The sequence below is a fragment of the Lolium rigidum genome, chromosome 6 (genome assembly GCF_022539505.1).
Source record: "Lolium rigidum isolate FL_2022 chromosome 6, APGP_CSIRO_Lrig_0.1, whole genome shotgun sequence".
Classification (NCBI taxonomy): Eukaryota; Viridiplantae; Streptophyta; class Magnoliopsida; order Poales; family Poaceae; genus Lolium; species Lolium rigidum.
In genome coordinates this window covers 66,224,945-66,244,735 of record NC_061513.1, presented here as the reverse complement: position 1 = coordinate 66,244,735, position 19,791 = coordinate 66,224,945, and the positions used below count along the sequence as shown (strand labels likewise).

Here is a 19,791-nt window from a genome sequence, read left to right as displayed (position 1 = left end):
GGAGGTGTTGACTTTCTCAATTTATTAGAATACACCTCCAGTTTGACTTAGTCTGGGCACCAATTTTTGGTTTGAAACTTAAATCATTTGTTAGTATTGGAATATGTTTGTTTTATACCCTCAAATATTATATTCTGTGAATGTTTTATGAAGTTTACATGCCAGTGCAATACTCGTCCTCCCCTTGTTTTGTATTACTATTGCACCAGGCCGCTGCCGTTGAGCGAGCGCCAATCGGGGCCATGCTCCAGTAATTAATTCAGATAGTGAACTTTTATACTCCAGTATATCAGCAAATCATTTGAAATATGATGGGAGATACAGTACTAGCTCCATGTCCAATGACTGACACAAAATACTTTGACTTCATCTGCTATGGAAACATTTGAACTGGTGATTGGCATTGCTAAATCATCTTATTTTTTGCGAATAGGCATTGCTAAATCATTCACCACTCACATGTTGGAATTGCAACAGATGATAAATTGAAGAAACATGCAGCACACACATGTTTCCGAGCTGATCACATGGGCATGCTCACGGAGTCCATGAATTCCTCATCGCCGAGAAGCCTCTCGAGCGCGGCTGGGGCAATGCACACCTCCAGCGACATGCTGCCTCCCCGCTCGGGCCCCTCAAAGACCGTGGCTTTCCCGTCTATCTTGTTCCCGGCGCCGCTCCTCACGGCGACCGGTTTCCCCCACCCAAAGTCGTTCCCAAACACGTCGAACCGCGGTGAGCTCCCGGTGGTGAGCGAATCGCCACCGGAGGATAGGTTCCCCACGTAGAAGAAATCGGGCTCCCGGGTCCAGCGATCCAGCCACTCCTCCACGGAAGCCTCGTCGAACGATGCCACCACGCGGTTCAGCTGCCACGCCGTCCAGCCTAGCCCTTTGTCCTGGATCTCGCCGGCGGTGCAGCTCGCCTTGCCGAACGCCACGGCGTTGCCCATGTAACCTTGCGCTGGTACGCCGTCCACGCGTCCCCGGCATCCGATGACCAGAGTATAAGAAGTCTCCTGCCCCGGCGGGAGGCGCCGGGCGCGGGACACCGCCCGCCAGAGATGCGCTAGCACGGCCTGGAGCGAGGAGACCGTGGCGGCCGCCATTATCTCGTCGTTCGCCCTGGCCTTGAGCTTCCGGATGCTCGCGGCGGAGAAGGTGAAGAAGCACTCCTCCACCGTCGGGCGCTCGAACCGCCGGACGATGTGCCGCAGATCGCCGAACGGCATGCGGACCGGCACGGGGCAGGCGTCGAGGAAGAACCTCCGGACCAACGGTGCCGGCCGCGCCGTCGATGCCATCTCGCCGCCTCGGTGGATCTCCGACCAGGTGTTGAAGAACTCCCAGAAGGCGGTGCCGTCGCCGACGGAGTGGTTCAGGGACATGCCGACGAAGACGCCGTCGGCGAGCTCGGTGACCTGCGCCGACAGCACGGGCAGCGGTGGTGACCCCGCGTCCGCGGCAGCGTCGGCGTCGAGCACGTGGTTGAGCGAGAAGAAGTCGCGGACCACCGGAGGGATGCGAAGCGAGCCGGTGATGTCGGCGACGGTGACGCCGGGCGCTGCCGCGTGGATGAACTCGGCGCCTTCGCCCGTGCAGCGCAACAGGACGGCGATGGTCTTCCCGCCATCGTGCTGCTCCACGGCAAGGCGGCCGGCGAAGGGGTAGAACCTGGCGAGGGCGAGCGCGAAGGAAGACGCGAGGGCGTCGACGAGGCGCTCTCCTGCGACGCCGGCGGGAGGCTTGGGCAGGAGGATGCCCTTCTGGATGTAGTCTGTGCTGATGAGGCGGAGGTCCCAGGGCGTGAGGTGGATGTCCAGCACAGGCTCCTCCGACGGCGGCTGGATCATGCGCCGAGATACGACCCGGACAGGGCACGCTCCCGTCTCCGTCTCGCATCTCGTTGCTGCTCATCTCGACCGAAAACCTCTTTTTAGACGCTCGTCACCTACCGAACTAACGTCAGCGATGAGGTCATCCACGTGTTCAATACTTTTTTCTTGGCAAAATAATGAAATACTCGATTTTTTTGTGAAATATACCACAATAACGTCATAAGGAACGTCAGCAATTTCACTTTCGCCAAACAGTTTCACAATGTTATCCATGTATCAGTTGAAGGAGAACTGCAGGTCAAGGATGTCCAGGGTCCTAAAGGAGAAGGAAGCCTGGAAGACAGGATGGAGAAGCTAGAACAAGAGGTTTTCAAGTACAAGAAGATGGCTGAGCGTGAGGTGGATATCTTCCACAGGATTGTGTCCGAACTCATTGCTCGAACACGAGAAGGAAACCGGAAAGCTTTGGAGCGACATCCTCTCACTTCACGACACCACCAACAAGCTCCAAGCACAACTCTATGACGTTCGGAATCAAAACCGTGAGTATGAAAACAGGTTTAAATACATAAGCCGTGCTTGCCGGTTCAGGATTCCCGAGACCAAGATGTCGTTTCTTGATGGAGAGCCTCTTCCTTGGAAGTCTGATGACGGGAATTCATCACCACCATCTCCTCGGGAGTAATTCATCATCGGTATTGGCACCCCCTTGGTTTGTTCCAAGCTTGGGGGAATGCCGCGGTATCACATTATCACTATCTTTTACTTTTATTGTCAAGTAGTGTCATATCATGAGTAGGGAAGTTATCGTATAAGATGGGTTGCGTTTGGAAGTATCTCTCCTTTAGTTGTCTATGTATCCCTTGGTGTGAGTTATCGATATGGAATATTAATGAGAAGTCTTATCATTTACATATTGCACATCTTATTTTAGTTTGCAATCTCTATGATTCATCTTGTTGTTAGTATTGGTATCACTTTGGGAGCATTGAATAAATCTATTTGGTTTTGGCAAACTTAGCATTGGTCAATAGCAACAACACTTTAAGGTTTAAATAGAAAAGAGAAATACATGTAGATGTTTCATTGTCTTTCTTGTTAGCTTATAGTTCATTTGAAGTTAAAATTGTTTGTGCTTACAAGGAAGATACATGATTGTTTCTATCATATGTATATTTGTTTGTTTCCCTCGACTCTTATGCTTGCTAATTAACCTTGCTAGCCAAAGACCCGTACCGAGAGGGAATACTTCTCGTGCATCCAAACCTTCAACCAAACCTATGTTATTTGTGTCCACCATACCTACCTATTACATGGTATTTTCTGCCATTCCAAGTAAATACTTCATGTGCTACCTTTAAACAATTCAAAACTTAGTATCTCTTATTTGTGTCAATGTTTCATAGCTCATGAGGAAGTATGTGGTGTTTTATCTTTCAATCTTGTTGGGCAATTTCCACCAATGGACTAGTGGCTTCATCCGCTTATCCAATAATTTTGCAAAAAGAGCTGGCAATGGGATTCCCGAGTCCCAAATTAATTAAACTAAATAGACACTCCTCCATGGTATGTGATTGATGGACGGCACCCGAAGGATTCGGTTAGCCATGGCTTGTGTAAGCAAAGGTTGGGGGGAGTGTCATCATCATCATAAAGCTAAAATAAAAAGGCACTCCTTCTTGGTATGAGATTGTTGGCAGGCACCCGAGGATTCGGTTAGCCATGGTTTGTGAAAGAAAGGTTGGAAGGAGTGCCACACAAAAGGAAAATATTATGGGAGCCGCTCATAGGAGGTTGTCTGGCAAGGGGGTTAGAGTACCCGCTACCAGTCGTTGACAACAATAAACACCTCTCAAAATGTTACTTTTATTATCTCTATATGATTTCAAAACTGAAAGAGCTCTAGCACATGATTTAATCCCTGCTTCCCTCTGCGAAGGGCCTGTCTTTTACTTTATGTTGAGTCGGTAAACCTATTTCCCTCCATCTCAAGCAAGCATTTGAGTAGTTGTGATCAAACCATTATATTGTGATTTGCTTCATCATGTCTTTTATTCTTCCTTGTTTAGTACAAGTTTTATCTGAATGAATATAGCTTTGCAAGTTATCAATGATTATGAGAAGACCATTATGATTGAATATGCAAGTTGTGCCTTATAAACTTTAACATGAGAGCGCTGCTCAATAAGATAAATATAATCTATTAATTGTTCTCTGACCAAGAACGAAGTTTGCCATCACCAATTATGATTTCTCATGCACCTTTACTTGTGATTACCTTATACTTGTTTCAATATGAGTTATAAGAGGTTGTTTACTATAATGTCCTGTGTGAATGAATATGATGCTTCTTGTCCGTATTTTATTTATCGACTCTTCACTCCATAAACATGTGGTCTCGTCTATCGAGCTCGGTTTCGCTTGGGGACAAGCGAAGTCTAAGCTTGGGGGAGTTGATACGTCCAATTTGCATCACTATTTTATATCATAATTTGCTGTTATTCATTGATATATTTCATATTGGGACACAATACTTATGTTATTTCATCTATTTTGCATGTTTCATCATTATTGGAGGATCGAACACCGGAGCCAGGATTCTGCTGGAAAAAGCACCGTCAGGATGCAATATTTCGGAAGATCAACTGTGGGAGGAAATTATACCAAAAATCCTATTTTTCAAGATGACGAAGGAAGCCAGAAGGAGGGGCCAGGAGGAGCCAGGGTGGGCCCACACCCTAGGGCGGCGCGGCCCAGGCCCTGGCCGCGCCGCCATGTGGTGTGGAGGGCCCACGACCCCTTTCGCCTCCTTTTCTTCGCCAAACCCTTCGTCCCGAAGACCTAAGCCACAGGGGGTACCTCACGAAGAGTTACAGCCGCCTCTGCGGGGCGGAGAACACCGAGAGAGAAAAGAGCTCTCCGGCGGGCGGGAATCCGCCGGGAAATTCCCTCCGGGGAGGGGGAAATCGACGCCGTCGTCACCGACATCGAGCTGGACATCATCACCATCATCATCATCATCATCTCCACCATCATCACCGCCATCTCCTCCGCAGCACCTCGTCACCGCCGTAGCAATTTGGGTTTGATCTTGATTGTTTGATAGGGGAAACTCTCCCGGTATCGATCTATACTTGTTGTTGATGCTATTGAGTGAAACCATTGAACCAAGTTTATGTTCAGATTGTTATTCATCATCATATCACCTCTGATCATGTTCCATATGATGTCTCGTGAGTAGTTCGTTTAGTTCTTGAGGACATGGGTGAAGTCTAAATGTTAGTAGTGAACTATGGTTGAGTAATATTCAATGGTGTGATATTTAAGTTGTGGTGTTATTCTTCTAGTGGTGTCATGTGAACGTCGACTACATGACACTTCACCATTTATGGGCCTAGGGGAATGCATCTTGTATTCGTTTGCTAATTGCGGGGTTGCCGGAGTGACAGAAACCTAAACCCCGTTGGTATATCGATGCAGGAGGGATCGCAGGATCTCAGAGTTTAAGGTTGTGGTTAGATTTATTCTTAATTACTTTCTTGTAGTTGCGGATGCTTGCAAGGGGTATAATCACAAGTATGTATTTAGTCCTAGGAAGGGCGGTACATTAGCATAGGTTCACCCACACAACACTTATCATAACAATGAAGATTATTTAGCCATATGTAGCGAAAGCACTAGACTAAAATCCCGTGTGTCCTCGAGAACGTTTGGTCATTATAAGTAAACAAACCGGCTTGTCCTTTGTGCTAAAAAGGATTGGGCCACTCGCTGCAATTATTTCTCTCGCATTTTACTTACTCGTACTTATTTCAACTGTTACATCAAAACCCCCCTGAATACTTGTCTGTGAGCATTTACAGTGAATCCTTCATCGAAACTGCTTGTCAACACCTTCTGCTCCTCGTTGGGATCGACATTCTTACTTGTCGAAGATACTACGATACACCCCCTATACTTGTGGGTCATCAAGAATATTTTCTGGCGCCGTTGCCGGGGAGTGAAGCGCTATTGGTAAGTGGAATTGGTAAGGAAAACCTTTACTGTTGTGCTGATTTTATTTCGCCTCGCTGCTATAAGTCATTATGGAGAGATCTTCTCTTCAATTTCTATTTGGGAAATCTACTACTACTGCAACGGTAGTAGATGAGGCGCCAGGTGAGGAAGTGATACCATATAAAATACCTATGAAAATTATTGAACGTGTTATGGATAACCGCTATGAAGGGGATGGAACCTGTCCACCCCGGTGATCATTTACTTGTTTTTGCATGAATTATGCGGGTTATTCAAATGTGCAGGTATTGCTATGGATGAAGTGAGGAAGAAATGATTCTCTTTATCGCTGTCCGGTAAGGCGGCGCATTGGTATAAATTACTTGGATAATGGGGATTCTCTTGAATGGAATGATATTGTGCCCCGGTTTTATTCTAAGTTCTATCCTCCAAGTGAAATTCATAAGGATCGGAATCGCATATATAATTTTTGGCCTCATGATGGAGAGAGTATTGCCCAAGCTTGGGGGAGATTGAAGTCTTTAATGCTCAAATGCCCCATTCATGAGCTTCCTGGTAATGTTATTATTGATAATTTCTATGCAAGACTTTCTTTTCAAGACAAGACCTTGCTGGATACTTCTTGTTACTGGATCATTTACACGCAACAAAGAAGAGTTTAAAATGGACCTTCTTGATCGAATCCAAGAAAATACTGAAGGTTGGGAGAACGACAAGGATAGAGAATCGGGTATAATTTATGATTATAAATGCATTGAAGCTTTTATGGATACTGATTTATTTCGTAATATGAGTGCTACATATGGTCTTGATTCCCAAGTTGCTGTAAATCTTTATAAAGCTTTTGCCTCTCATTATGAATTGCCTAAGAAGAATTTTGATAAGTATCATGAACCATATAAAGATAAAATTGATTCATCTATTAATAAGTGTGTTGTAATTGAAACTGCTGATCATGTTATTCCTGAAGCTTATATTGAAAAAACTCCTTTCCCTGCTAAAATGAAAGAGTACTCTGTTATAAATAGTGCTGTTCATAAAAGTGAAAAGAAACCTAGAGAACCTGAAGAACAAATAAAAGTTGAACCTGCTGTTGCAATAGTTAAAGATCTTGTGACTGAAAATGTGGAGGATGGTCATATTATTTTCTGTGAAGATGCTTCTAATATTGTTTCACATCCTAATAAACCCAAACAAGCTAGTGTTCCTATGCTATCTGTTAAAATTGGTGATCATTGCTATTATGGATTATGTGATATTGGTGCAAGTGTTAGTGCTATTCCGTATGAGCTTTACACACCGTTGGAATTTGGAAAAGATCCTCCAGATCAACCGCGCCGCATGCTGCTGCTCTGCTTTCCAGCCACCCAGATCAACCCGCACCACCCCTTCTTGCTTCTCACCTTGGGAGGTCGGATCCAACGCAACTGGATGGCTCGTCGCGCGTGCCATCTTACATACCTCCTCGACGACCATCTCGGTGGGTGAACCCCTCCTTGGTCTTCTTGCAAGCCAGCTTACTACGTGACATGGTACTTGGGTAGCTAGCCCTCGAGCGCGGCCTCACGGGCCTTGTGGCGGCGCTCCGCGGCCAAGAGCACGTCGCGGGCGTGGTACGGGAGGAAAGATAACAGCGCCAGAATGAGGGTGAGGAGGTCGCCACCGAGCCAGGAGAGCGTGGCGACGGCGAGCGGCGGGCGGTCCGGTGGCCGATTAGGCCGGGGACGTCGCGCCGGCGGACGAGCTGGCCGGCAGCGAGGTGGGAATAGCGAACGCGGAGGCGGGCGAGGCATGCGGTGATATCCACGACACCGATGTTGGGCTGGGAGGATCTCGGGCAAGAAGTGGAAGGCGGTGGGGCGCAGCCAAGGTCACGGCGTCTGCAACGCGCCCGGTCACGCCCAGAACCAGCGCGCAGTGGCGCCTGCACCGCGGGAAAGACGCCACGCACGACAGCACGTCGCACCCCGCGGGCACCTCCAGGACGTGGGCGCGCATCGTGGTGGGCAACTCGTGCGCGGTCACCAACGGCGGCTTCGGGCCCCGGTTCTTGGATCCGGAGCACAACTGCGTGCCCGGCCTCAACCTTCACGGCTGCCGGAGATCATCGGTACCGGGAGCTAATTTTTTTTTTGTCTTCCCCGAATGCTAAGGAAAAGAAGAGGATTGAGTCAAAAGAAAAGGCTATTTTAGAGTTTTATCAACAATTTGCTTGTGTAGGTGGGGACCTGGTATTTTCGGAATCCTTATGTGAGGAATTACAAAAGAATTTTTTTCAGTAAAAATATGAATTAGGAAGGATTGGTCGCCGAAATATGAATCGGAAGCTTAATCTTGATATACCTGAGAACAATTCATTCGCTGACTCTATTTCATTCCCTGACTCCATATGATATGTCTTTTTGTTTGAAGCAAAAACTCTATAGCAAGGTTTTATACCCTGTATCTATTCTTCTCTTATTTTTTGTATATTAGTGGAATTTCATTGGGTTCTTTCTTAGATCTAGATGGAGTGAAATAGTGAAATAGAATAAAAAAAGACCTTTCGACTAGTCTTTTTTTTATAGCTTAGCTCAATTCATGCACGGTTACGGATTTGGTTGCAAAAAAATAGTTAGAAATGCATATGAATATACAACCTAGAGTTGTAGGAGATAGAATAGACTCTATTATGGAGTTGGCAAAATATGCAGTAAGGAAGGTGGAATCAGGCTAGAGGTATACTGTAATTATATATCCTTAATGTCTATAAGTGGAGTCATCTTTTGTGCGGGTTTCCGCTTTAAGGAATGATTTTAGAATCCGATTCATTCAATAGAAAATGAAAAAATATGAAAACAAAATAGAAGAAACAAATGTATATAAGGTATTATATATACACAGACTTATTATCAGTGCTCCAAGCTCCATGTGTTCTAGGGCTAAGACTACGTTGGTGTAGGCTCCCGTTATCCTTCCTCTCGCATTCGCTGATCGATTTCTAAATGAGTGAAATTTAGGTTCTCTAACTGCTAAAATAGCAATGGTTTCCTTGTTCCGCATTGACCTAGGATTGGTATTGGTGGCTTGGCTTAAAGAATATGGAATTCTCTTTCCGATGGAAAATGGCATCTGAAAATGAGATTGAGACCTACTTTTCGAATTGTCCGAGGCTATGAGATTCACTTGTTTATGGATGAGTGCTATTGGCGTAGTAGGTCTGGCTCTGAACTTACGTGCCTATGACTTTGTTTCCCACGTGCAACGGAAGATCGTGAATTTGAGACTTTCTACACCAAAAATATTCTTTTAAACGAGGGTATTCGTGCGTGGATGGCAGCTGAGGATCAGCCTCATGAAAATCTTATATTCCCTGAGGAGGTTCTACCACGTGTGATAAATACCAATTCCTATTACTGGTAAAAAGATACATATTAAAATAAAGAGTTCTCGTGGTCCAGAATCCACAAAATTTACGTTTAGAACATTAAATAGCTTGTACCCGTAGAACATCTGGCGTAACATAGATAATAAATAAATAGGAGTTAATATCATTCCTATTGCCATTACAAAGGTAATTAGTATTTTTGGCATTAACAAAAAAATTGGACTAGTAATTAGGCCAAAAAAGACTACTAATTCTGCGATAAAACCACTCATTCCTGATGAGGCAAGAGAAGCCATTGAAAAGCAACTAAACATAGTAAAAAAAAATTGGCATTGAGATAGATATTCCTCCCAGTTCTTCCAGATAAACAAGACACATTCTATCAGAAGCCGTTTCTGCCAAGAAAAAAAGTGTAGCACCAATAAATCCATGGGATAATATACATGTTATTCCATGTCCAATGACTGACACAAAATACTTTGATTTCAGCTGCTATGGAAACATTTGAACTGGTGATTGGCATGCTAAATCATTCAGCACTCACATGTTGGAATTGCAACAGATGATACATAGAAGAAACATGCAACACATAGATGTTTCTGAGCTGATCACATGGGCATGCTCACGGAGTCCATGAACTCCTCGTAATTAGGCCAAAAAAGAACACTGGCACTGTAGGCCTCATCTAAACGGGGAAGTCCAACAATATCACCTGGGTTACCACAAAATATTAAGATTCCCGCTCCGCTCTTTCAGATCTTTATGATATAATGACAGAAGGAATATCAAACCTTTCTTTTTTGAACACAAAGGAAGAAATCTGAATATTCAGTTTATGAACTTTTAGCCTAAAAACATGGCCTGAATTTGTCTGGCACATATCTGACAAAGATTGAATTTGTGACTCTCATATGTTGACAAATAATGAATTATGACTCTTTTCAACCATTTTGTAGGTGGAAACATAAAATCCAGAGATCTCTCATGCATAAACAAAACGAAAGATAAAATCAAAGGACAGAAGAATTGGGTATGTTCTTGCAATGAGCAACTGGAGATCATACCAGCATTTGCAGTGTTTGATAAGGGGCAAGGGACCGGCACGTGTGATGGCAACATCTTTTTATCCTTTATTGTTGTCACTCTTCTGGAGACTTCTGCTTTAAGACCACGTAGATCCCTACAGCAAACTGAACTGAAATTGTAGTTTTACAGGAACAAACCGATGTTCTCAAACAAACCAAAACTGAATATACCAGGCAAAAACTCACCATTAGCATGCTGCCGATGACGTTCCGCTGCTGAAGGAGCGGTGGAAGGCACCTTGCCTTATCCAATCGTTGGTGTCGTCGGCATTGTAGACGTCGAGCATCGGTGAACCTGTCGCTCTAGACTGGTGGCCGGATCGATGCTGCCGGAGAAAATGAGGCGTCACGGCTGCTCCCCACCGGATGGAGTTCATAGGTGGCGACGCCACCATCTGGGAGCTCACCGCGGCGCCGTCCATGAAGGTTCCTTTATTTATTCCCTGCGACGATCAGCACCATCTCACACACCGTTGGAATTTGGAAAAGATCCTCCAGATCAACCGCGCCGCATGCTGCTGCTCTGCTTTCCAGCCACCCAGATCAACCCGCACCACCCCTTCTTGCTTCTCACCTTGGGAGGTCGGATCCAACGCAGCTGGACGGCCCGTCGTGCGCGCCATCTTACACACCTCCTCGACGACCATCTCGGTGGGTGAACCCCTCCTTGATCTTCTTGCAAGCCAGCTTACTACGTGACATGGTACTTGGGTAGCTAGCCCTCGAGCGCGGCCTCACGGGCCTTGTGGCGGCGCTCCGCGGCCAAGAGCACGTCGCGGGCGTGGGACGGGAGGAATGATAACAACGCCAGAATGAGGGTGCGCAGGTCGCCACCGAGCCAGGAGAGCGTGGCGACGGCGAGCGGCGGGCGGTCCGGTGGCCGATTAGGCCGGGGACGTCGCGCCGACGGACGAGGTGGTCGGCAGCGAGGTGGGAATAGCGAACGCGGAGGCGGGCGAGGCATGCGGTGATATCCACGAAACCGATGTTGGGCTGGGAGGATCTCGGGCAAGAAGTGGAAGGCGGTGGGGCGCAACCAAGGTCATGGCGTCTGCAACGCGCCCGGTCACGCCCAGAACCAGCGCGCCGTGGCGCCTGCACCGCGCGAAAGACGCCACACACGACAGCACATCGCACCCCGCGGGCACCTCCAGGACGTGGGCACGCATCGTGGTGGGCAACTCGTGCGCGATCACCAACGGCGGCTTCGGTCCCCGGTTCTTGGATTCGGAGCACAACTGCGTGCCCGGCCTCAACCTTCTCGGCTGCCGGAGATCATCGGTGTCGGGGGCTAATTTTTTTGTCTTTCCCGAATGCTAAGGAAAAGAAGAGGACTGAGTCAAAAGAAAAAAACTATTTTGGAGTTTTATCAACAATTTGCTTGTGTAGGTGGGGACCTGGTATTTTCGGAATCCTTATGTGAGGAATTACAAAAGAATTTTTTTCAGTAAAAATGTGAATTAGGAAGGATTGGTCGCCGAAATATGAATCGGAGGCTTAATCTTGATATACCTGAGAACAATTCATTCGCTGACTCTATTTCATTCCCTGACTCCATATGATATGTCTTTTTCTTTGAAGCAAAAACTCTATAGCAAGGTTTTATACCCTGTATCTATTCTTCTCTTCTTTTTTGTATATTAGTGGAATTTCATTGGGTTCTTTCTTAGATCTAGATGGAGTGAAATAGTGAAATAGAATAAAAAAAAGACCTTTCGGATGGTCTTTTTTTATAGCTTAGTTCAATTCATGCACGGTTACGGACTTGGTTGCAAAAAAAATAGTTAGAAATGCATATGAATATATAACTTGGAGTTGTAGGAGATAGAATAGACTCTATTATGGAGTTGGCAAAATATGCAGTAAGGAAGGTGGAATCAGGCTAGAGGTATAATGTAATTATATATCCTTAATGTCTATAAGTGGAGTCATCTTTTGTGCGGGTTTCCGCTTTAAGGAATGATTTTAGAATCCGATTCATTCAATAGAAAATGAAAAAATATGAAAACAAAATAGAAGAAACAAATGTATATAAGGTATTATATATACACAGACTTATTATCAGTGCTCCAAGCTCCATGTGTTCTAGGGCTAAGACTACGTTGGTGTAGGCTCCCCTTATCCTTCCTCTCGCATTCGCTGATCGATTTCTAAATGAGTGAAATTTAGGTTCTCTAACTGCTAAAATAGCAATGGTTTCCTTGTTCCACATTGACCTAGGATTGGTATTGGTGGCTTGGCTTAAAGAATATGGAATTCTCTTTCCGATGGAAAATGGCATCTAAAAATGAGATTGAGACCTACTTTTCGAATTGTCCGAGGCTATGAGATCCACTTGTTTATGGATGAGTTCTATTGGCGTAGTAGGTCTGGCTCTGAACTTACGTGTCTATGACTTTGTTTCCCAGGAATCCGTGCAACGGAAGATCGTGAATTTGAGACTTTCTACACCAAAAATATTCTTTTAAACGAGGGTATTCGTGCGTGGATGGCAGCTGAGGATCAGCCTCATGAAAATCTTATATTCCCTGAGGAGGTTCTACCACGTGTGATAAATACCAATTCCTATTACTGGTAAAAAGATACATATTAAAATAAAGAGTTCTCGTGGTCCAGAATCCACAAAATTTACGTTTGGAACATTAAATAGCTTGTATCCGTAGAACATCTGGCGTAACATAGATAATAAATAAATAGGAGTTAATATCATTCCTATTACCATTACAAAAGTAATTAGTATTTTTGGCATTAACAGAAATTTTGGACTAGTAATTAGATCAAAAAAGACTACTAATTCTGCGACAAAACCACTCATTCCTGGTGAGGAAGAGAAGCCATTGAAAAGCTACTAAACATAGTAAAAAAAAATTGGCATTGAGATAGATATTCCTCTCAGTTCTTCGAGATAAACAAGACACATTCTATCAGAAGCCGTTCCTGCCAAGAAAAAAAGTGTAGCACCAATAAATCCATGGGATAATATACATGTTATTCCATGTCCAATGACTGACACAAAATACTTCGATTTCAGCTGCTATGGAAACATTTGAACTGGTGATTGGCATGCTAAATCATTCAGCACTCACATGTTGGAATTGCAACAGATGATACATCGAAGAAACATGCAACACATAGATGTTTCTGAGCTGATCACATGGGCATGCTCACGGAGTCCATGAACTCCTCGTCCCCGAGAAGCCTCTCGAGCGCGGCTGGGGCAATGCACACCTCCAGCGACATGCTGCCTCCCCGCTCGGGCCCCTCAAAGACCGTCGCTTTCCCGTCTATCTTGTTCCCGGCGCCGCTCCTCACGGCGACCGGCTTCCCCCACCCAAAGTCGTTCCCAAACACGTCGAACCGCGGTGAGCTCCCGGTGGTGAGCGAATCGCCACCGGACGATAGGTTACCCACGTAGAAGAAATCCGGCTCCCGGGTCCAGCGATCCAGCCACTCCTCCACGGAAGCCTCGTCGAACGATGCCACCACACGGTTCAGCTGCCACGCCGTCCAGCCTAGCCCCTTGTCCAGGATCTCGCCGGCGGTGCAGCTCGCCTTGCCGAACGCCACGGCGTTGCCCATGTAACCTTGCGCCGGTACGCCTTCCACGCGTCCCCGGCATCCGATGACCAGAGTATAAGAAGTCTCCTGCCCCGGCGGGAGGCGCCGGGCGCGGGACACCGCCCGCCAGAGATGCGCGAGCACGGCCTGGAGCGAGGAGACTGTGGCGGCCGACATTATCTCGTCGTTCGCCCTGGCCTTGAGCTCCCGTATGCTCGCGGCGGAGAAGGTGAAGAAGCACTCCTCCACCGTCGGGCGCTCGAACCGCCGGACAATGTGCCGCAGCTCGCCGAACGGCATGCGGACCGGCACGGGGCAGGCGTCGAGGAAGAACCTCTGGGCCAACGGTGCGGGCCGCGCCGTCGATGCCATCTCGCCGCCTCGGTGGATCTCCGACCAGGAGTTGAAGAACTCCCAGAAGGCGGTGCCGTCGCCGACGGAGTGGTTCAGAGACATGCCGATGAAGACGCCGTCGGCGAGCTCGGTGACCTGCGCCGACAGCACGGGCAGCGGTGGTGACCCCGCGTCCGCGGCAGCGTCGGCGTCGAGCACGTGGTTGAGCGAGAAGAAGGCGCGGACCACCGGAGGGATGCGAAGTGAGCCGGTGATGTCGGCGACGGTGACGCCGGGCGCCGCCGCGTGGATGAACTCGGCACCTTCGCCCGTGCAGCGCAACAGGACGGCGATGGTCTTCCCGCCATCGTGCTGCTCCACGGCGAGGCGGCCGGCGAAGGGGTAGAACCTGGCGAGGGCGAGCGCGAAGGAGGACGCGAGGGCGTCGACGAGGCGCTGTCCGGCGGGAGGCTTGGGCAGGAGGATGCCCTTCTGGATGTAGTCTGTGCTGATGAGGCGGAGGTCCCAGGGCGTGAGGTGGATGTCCAGCACAGGCTCCTCCGACGGCGGCTGGATCATGCGCCGAGATACGACCCGGACAGGGCACGCTCCCGTCTCCGTCTGCATCTCGTTGCTGCTCATCTCGACCGAAAACCTCTTTTTAGACGCTGTCACCTACCGAACTAACGTCAGCGATGAGGTCATCCACGTGTTCAATACTTTTTTCTTGGCAAAATAATGAAATACTCGATTTTTTTGTGAAATATACCACAATAACGTCATAAGGAACGTCAGCAATTTCACTTTCGCCAAACAGTTTCACAATGTTATCCATGTATCAATTTAGTTTCATAAAAGTTTTAGTTATGTTTCAATTATTGATTTTATATTAGACAAATTTGAATAGCCTCACCAATCTTGAAGCACGTATTAAACGGTAGATATGGTGCCGGTAGGTACGGTTGCCGTTAAAATCGTCGCTTTCCCATCCCGACCGATCTGCTTTCATGCAAGTTGTATCAGCAGTCTCCCTCGAAGCCTTGGATCGGAGGCAGTCCCCAGGCGAGCGGGAAGTCGCCGAGCGCCGGTCCCGGAAGACCTACACCGTCGAGCGCCGCCGCGGACGATCCGATACGCCGCATCTCCTTCTTCTTGATCTCGATTTGGAGGCTCCGCCGCCCTCGGAGCCGACCATGGGGAAGACGCCCACAACACCTCCGCGGAGATGCGAGGGCATCGGTGGCGGTGGATCGAAGACGACGCTCCGCAGAACGCCAACACCGGAGAGGAGATCCACCGCCCCCAAACTTCAGCCGCCACGCCTCCACCTCCAGAGCGCCGACGACCTGCAACCAAAGAGCGCCTACACTATATACAGGACACGAGACGGGGATCCCCTGGCCTCCCGCCGCCGAGGCGGCCGACGGAGACCGAGGGATCCAACGAATCACGCCGGCGAGGTGGAGTTCTTCGGTGGGATCCAGAAATCGCCTCCGTAGTACTGTAGACGGGGAGGGGATTGATGCTGCAGTACTCCACATTGCCATTAATCTTAAATACACGCGTGACCATTGGGACATAGTAATTTAAAGCTGACACGTCGATATGCATGCGCAGGTTGTCCTGTCGCCAAAGCCTTGTGCGTGGAGCTTGGGGTTGGGTTCATCGATCCGTTCATGCGATGCAAGCGAGCTACGAAAGAAGTCGATCGAGACCGTGTGGAGAGGATCGGGTCGTTTGATCTGGCTCCGGCGAGCTGAATACGTTGAAAATAAACTAAATATCATATTCGTTGTTACATAAGGTTACTAGTACGCCCTCCAATTCATAATAAATGTCTGTCAAGACGAGAGTAGCTTTTTTGGTTTTTGGATGTTGCATCTTTTTTTACAAGCTAATGTACGGTATGTACATGGTGTCACCGTTGAAATGATCCTAGACATCCATTGCACTTGTTGCCTTCATGATACAAGTTGTTTTCACATGATTGCAAATGTCTTTTTGATGCACTCATTTGTCATCTTGATTTCTTTAGTGATTTGTTATGAGCAATGAAGATCGGTGCGGGAATGTGTTTGATATGTTTTTAAGTGTTTCACATTTTTTTACATAGAAAGAGAAAATATTGCGTTGCGTGGGTAGGAAAAAAATGTTGCGTAACATATTTTTCTATTGCCATGATTGGCCGGACACACTTTTTAAAGGACTGGAGGCGGGGGTGTCCCTTTAATGTATGTTCAAGCAAAAAACCTCATGCATTTTTAATCTTTTATTAAGTCTTCTTGTATTTTAGAGCATTGGACAATGAGGGTGTTTAGTTGTCATGTTTAGTAGTGTGACAACGTTCTAGCAACTCTGCCCACATGACCGGGCTAGTAATTTTGTATGATGACACAATGCAAATAAGAAAAAGTACCCATTTTCCCTCAAACTCTCGGTTTAGCGAATTTCCATCAAACAAAGGAGTGTTTGGCGTTGAAAGAACAAAGTCTTCTCTTCTGTTTTATGTGTTGGATAACAACACTCGAATGTGTATTCATTGTGTGTATATTCTTGCTCATGTATTTGTAGGTACACAAAGTGTTCGTTAATCCTTCAAAATCGGAAGGATCAAGACCGAAGTTGTAGTCTATGTTAGGACGTAGGTGTAGGTATTTCTAGTTTCTCTGTGTGTGTGTGTGTGTGTGTTGTGATACCTTGGTTGGAGAGGTGCTGAAAAAATAAAGGATTTTGTGGTTTTTGTCCATTCCTACTACCGGTGTTGGGAGCGGTTACCGCTACCGTCTCCCAACATACATGTACACGTGCGCTGGAACTGTTCTCCTGTACTAATGTGTCTTTTTTGATGTGGTAGTAATGGGTCCATTACCGCATACGATATCGCACTCTCGTTTACCTTGCAGTAACCCCCGCGGTACTCGAGCGGTACCACGAGCAGAACCACCGCTTAAAGTCACAAAGTATGTGACTCACGGTAGTACCGGTCGCGGTACCAGTCAAGTACCAATTATGGGATCACGTTCGGTGTTACTACCACCCGGGGTCACAAAGCTCACATAACACTGAATGGTACATGTACCGTATCGGTTCGAGCCCACGTGTCAATTGTGGATTGCAATGGTAACACGGGTGCGGTAGTACCGCTCCACCACAAGCCAATATCAGTTGGGCACGAACATGAGAAAACAGTTGAATTTGGATGCCCCTATAAAAGGGGGCCTTCTTCCCCAGCCCGGCCTAAGATCTTTTCACTCTCTCTCCTCTATTTTTTCTGAGCACAAACCTTATAACTCCCTCCCTAGTGAAAGGACACGGATGTCGCCTAGAGGGGGGTGAATAGGCGATTTAAAACTTTTACGAGATGGGCTTAAGAAATGCGGAATAAAACTAGTGTTTACTTTGTCAAGCTCAAAGCCTATATACTATTGTTTACCTATGTGCACCAACAACTTATTCTAAGCAATGGTTCACCTATGTGCACCAACAACTTATGCTAAGCAATACAAGCAAGTATGTGATAGCAAGATATATATAACTTCAAGCACGGTGGCTATCACAAGGTAAAGTGCATAAGTAAAGAGCTCGGGTATAGAGATAACCGAGGCACGCGGGAGACGATGATTTATCCCGGAGTTCACACTCTTGCGAGTGCTAATCTCCGGTGGAGGGGTGCGGTTGCTTAGTGCTCCCGAACGCCACAAGAGGCTCACCTTGAGGTGTGGTTGCTCGATGCACACCAACTCCACAAAGGCCTCACCCCAAGATGCGGTACTCACACCACACACCGAACGCCACGAAGGCGCCTCACCTAAATCTCCGGTGACCCTCGCCACAAAGGCCTAGGTCACGGTTCCACTAAGGGATTTCCTTCGAGGCGGAAACCGGGCCTTACACAAAGATTGGGGCACAGATCCACAACTTAATTGGAGGCTCCCAACAAATTGCCACAAAGGCCTAGAATCCGTCTAGGGTTCCAAGAACCCAAGAGTAACAACTTTCTTGCTTTCACCTCCACGAATCACCGTGGAGAACTCAAACCGATGCACCAAATGCAATGGCAAGAATACCACAAAGATGCTCAAGTCCTTCTCTCTCAAATTCCAACAAAGCTACAAAAGCTATTGGAGGAATAAGAGAGGAAGAACAAAGGAATTCACAAAGAACACCAAGATCAAGATCTAGAGAGTTCCACTCATAAAGAGATGGATTTGATTGGTAGAAATGTAGATCTAGATCTCCTCTTCCTTTTCCCTCAAATGGATTCAAGAATCATTGGAGGAGTAGAGGGATGTGGAAAGCTCTCAAGGTCAACAATGGTGGAGAGCAAAAGGAGGAAGAAGAAGTGGGGAGAAAGAGGAGGAAGAAGGCCTTAAATAGGGGTCTCAGATTTCTTCCCGTTGGGGCCAAAATCGCGACAGGCCGGCAGTGCCGGCCTGGTTTCACCGGCAGTGCCGGGGTGGCCGGCAGTGCCGGCCTTGTGACACCGGCAGTGCCAGGGTGCTCCCGGCGGCAGTTCCGGCCCCCCGTTTTTCCCAAACACCCGATACGAAAACCTCAAGAACTTTTCCATCCGGACTCCGATTTTGATGATCTTGGGCTCGTTTCGAAGCTAGTAACAAGCTCTACAAGATCATGCAGGGAACCATCATAGTCCAGTAAGGTAGGATAGAAATAAAAGACGAAAGGTTTGACCTATCTAAAAAAGACATACCGGTAAAACCTCCAACCTCGAAAATGCAACAAGTTGAGTTAGGAAACACGGATTTAGGTGAAACCAATTTTGTTGTAAAGGGGATTGTAGGATAACGTTGCATAGAAAACAAAAATTTTCCTACCGCGAACACGCAATCCAAGCCAAGATGCAATCTAGAAGACGGTAGCAACGAGGGGGGATCGAGTCTCACCCTTGAAGAGATTCCAAAGCCTACAAGATGAGGCTCTTGTTGCTGCGGTAGACGTTCACTTGCCGCTTGCAAAAGCGCGTAGAAGATCTTGATCACGATCGCTTCCGGCGCCACGAACGGGCAGCACCTCCGTACTCGGTCACACGTTCGGTTGTTGATGAAGACGACGTCCACCTCCCCGTTCCGGCGGGCAGCGGAAGTAGTAGCTCCTCTTGAATCCGACAGGCACGACGGCGTGGTGTCGGTGGTGGTGGAGAAATCCGGCGGAGCTTCGCTTAAGCGTGCGGGATGTGGTGGAGGAGAGAGACCGCTAGGGTTTGGGGAGAGAGGGGGTTGGGCGCCGGCCCTCTAAGGGGTGCGGCCAAGGCTGAGACTTCAAGTCGTCAGCCCCCTCTCTATGCCCCTCATTATATAGGTGGAAGCCCCAAGAGTTCTAGTCCAAGTCTTCGAATAAGACCCCAACACTAAAACCTCCCATATGTGGGAAACCTACTCAAGGAGGGAGTCCTACCCAAGGTGGGACTCCCACCTTTCCTTGAGGTGGGTTGGCCGGCCACCCTAGGGAGTCCACCTTGGACTCCTCCCCTTTAGGGTTGGCTGGTCATGCAAGTGGAGTCTCTTCGGGACTCCACTTTCCAAAGTGCCATTCTTCGGACTTTTCTAGAACCTTCTAGAACCTGCCATAAATGC

At 47.5% G+C, this 19,791-nt stretch overlaps 2 protein-coding genes across 2 annotated transcripts; both read right to left on the bottom strand.

Moving 5' to 3' along the window:
• Window positions 1-378: 378 nt before the first annotated feature.
• On the bottom strand, window positions 379-7,330 carry LOC124662728 (uncharacterized acetyltransferase At3g50280-like). The gene is made up of 2 exons (XM_047200531.1): window positions 7,258-7,330; window positions 379-1,908 (listed from the first exon to the last, which is right to left on the bottom strand). Exons 1-2 carry the CDS (start codon window positions 7,328-7,330, stop codon window positions 524-526), a joined length of 1,458 nt encoding a protein of 485 aa, XP_047056487.1. The 3' UTR covers window positions 379-523.
• A 5,948-nt stretch (window positions 7,331-13,278) lies between these two features.
• Window positions 13,279-14,824, bottom strand: LOC124666242 (uncharacterized acetyltransferase At3g50280-like). The gene has a single exon (XM_047203589.1). The coding sequence runs from the start codon at window positions 14,822-14,824 to the stop codon at window positions 13,457-13,459; it is 1,368 nt and encodes a 455-aa protein (XP_047059545.1). The 3' UTR covers window positions 13,279-13,456.
• Window positions 14,825-19,791: the final 4,967 nt, after the last annotated feature.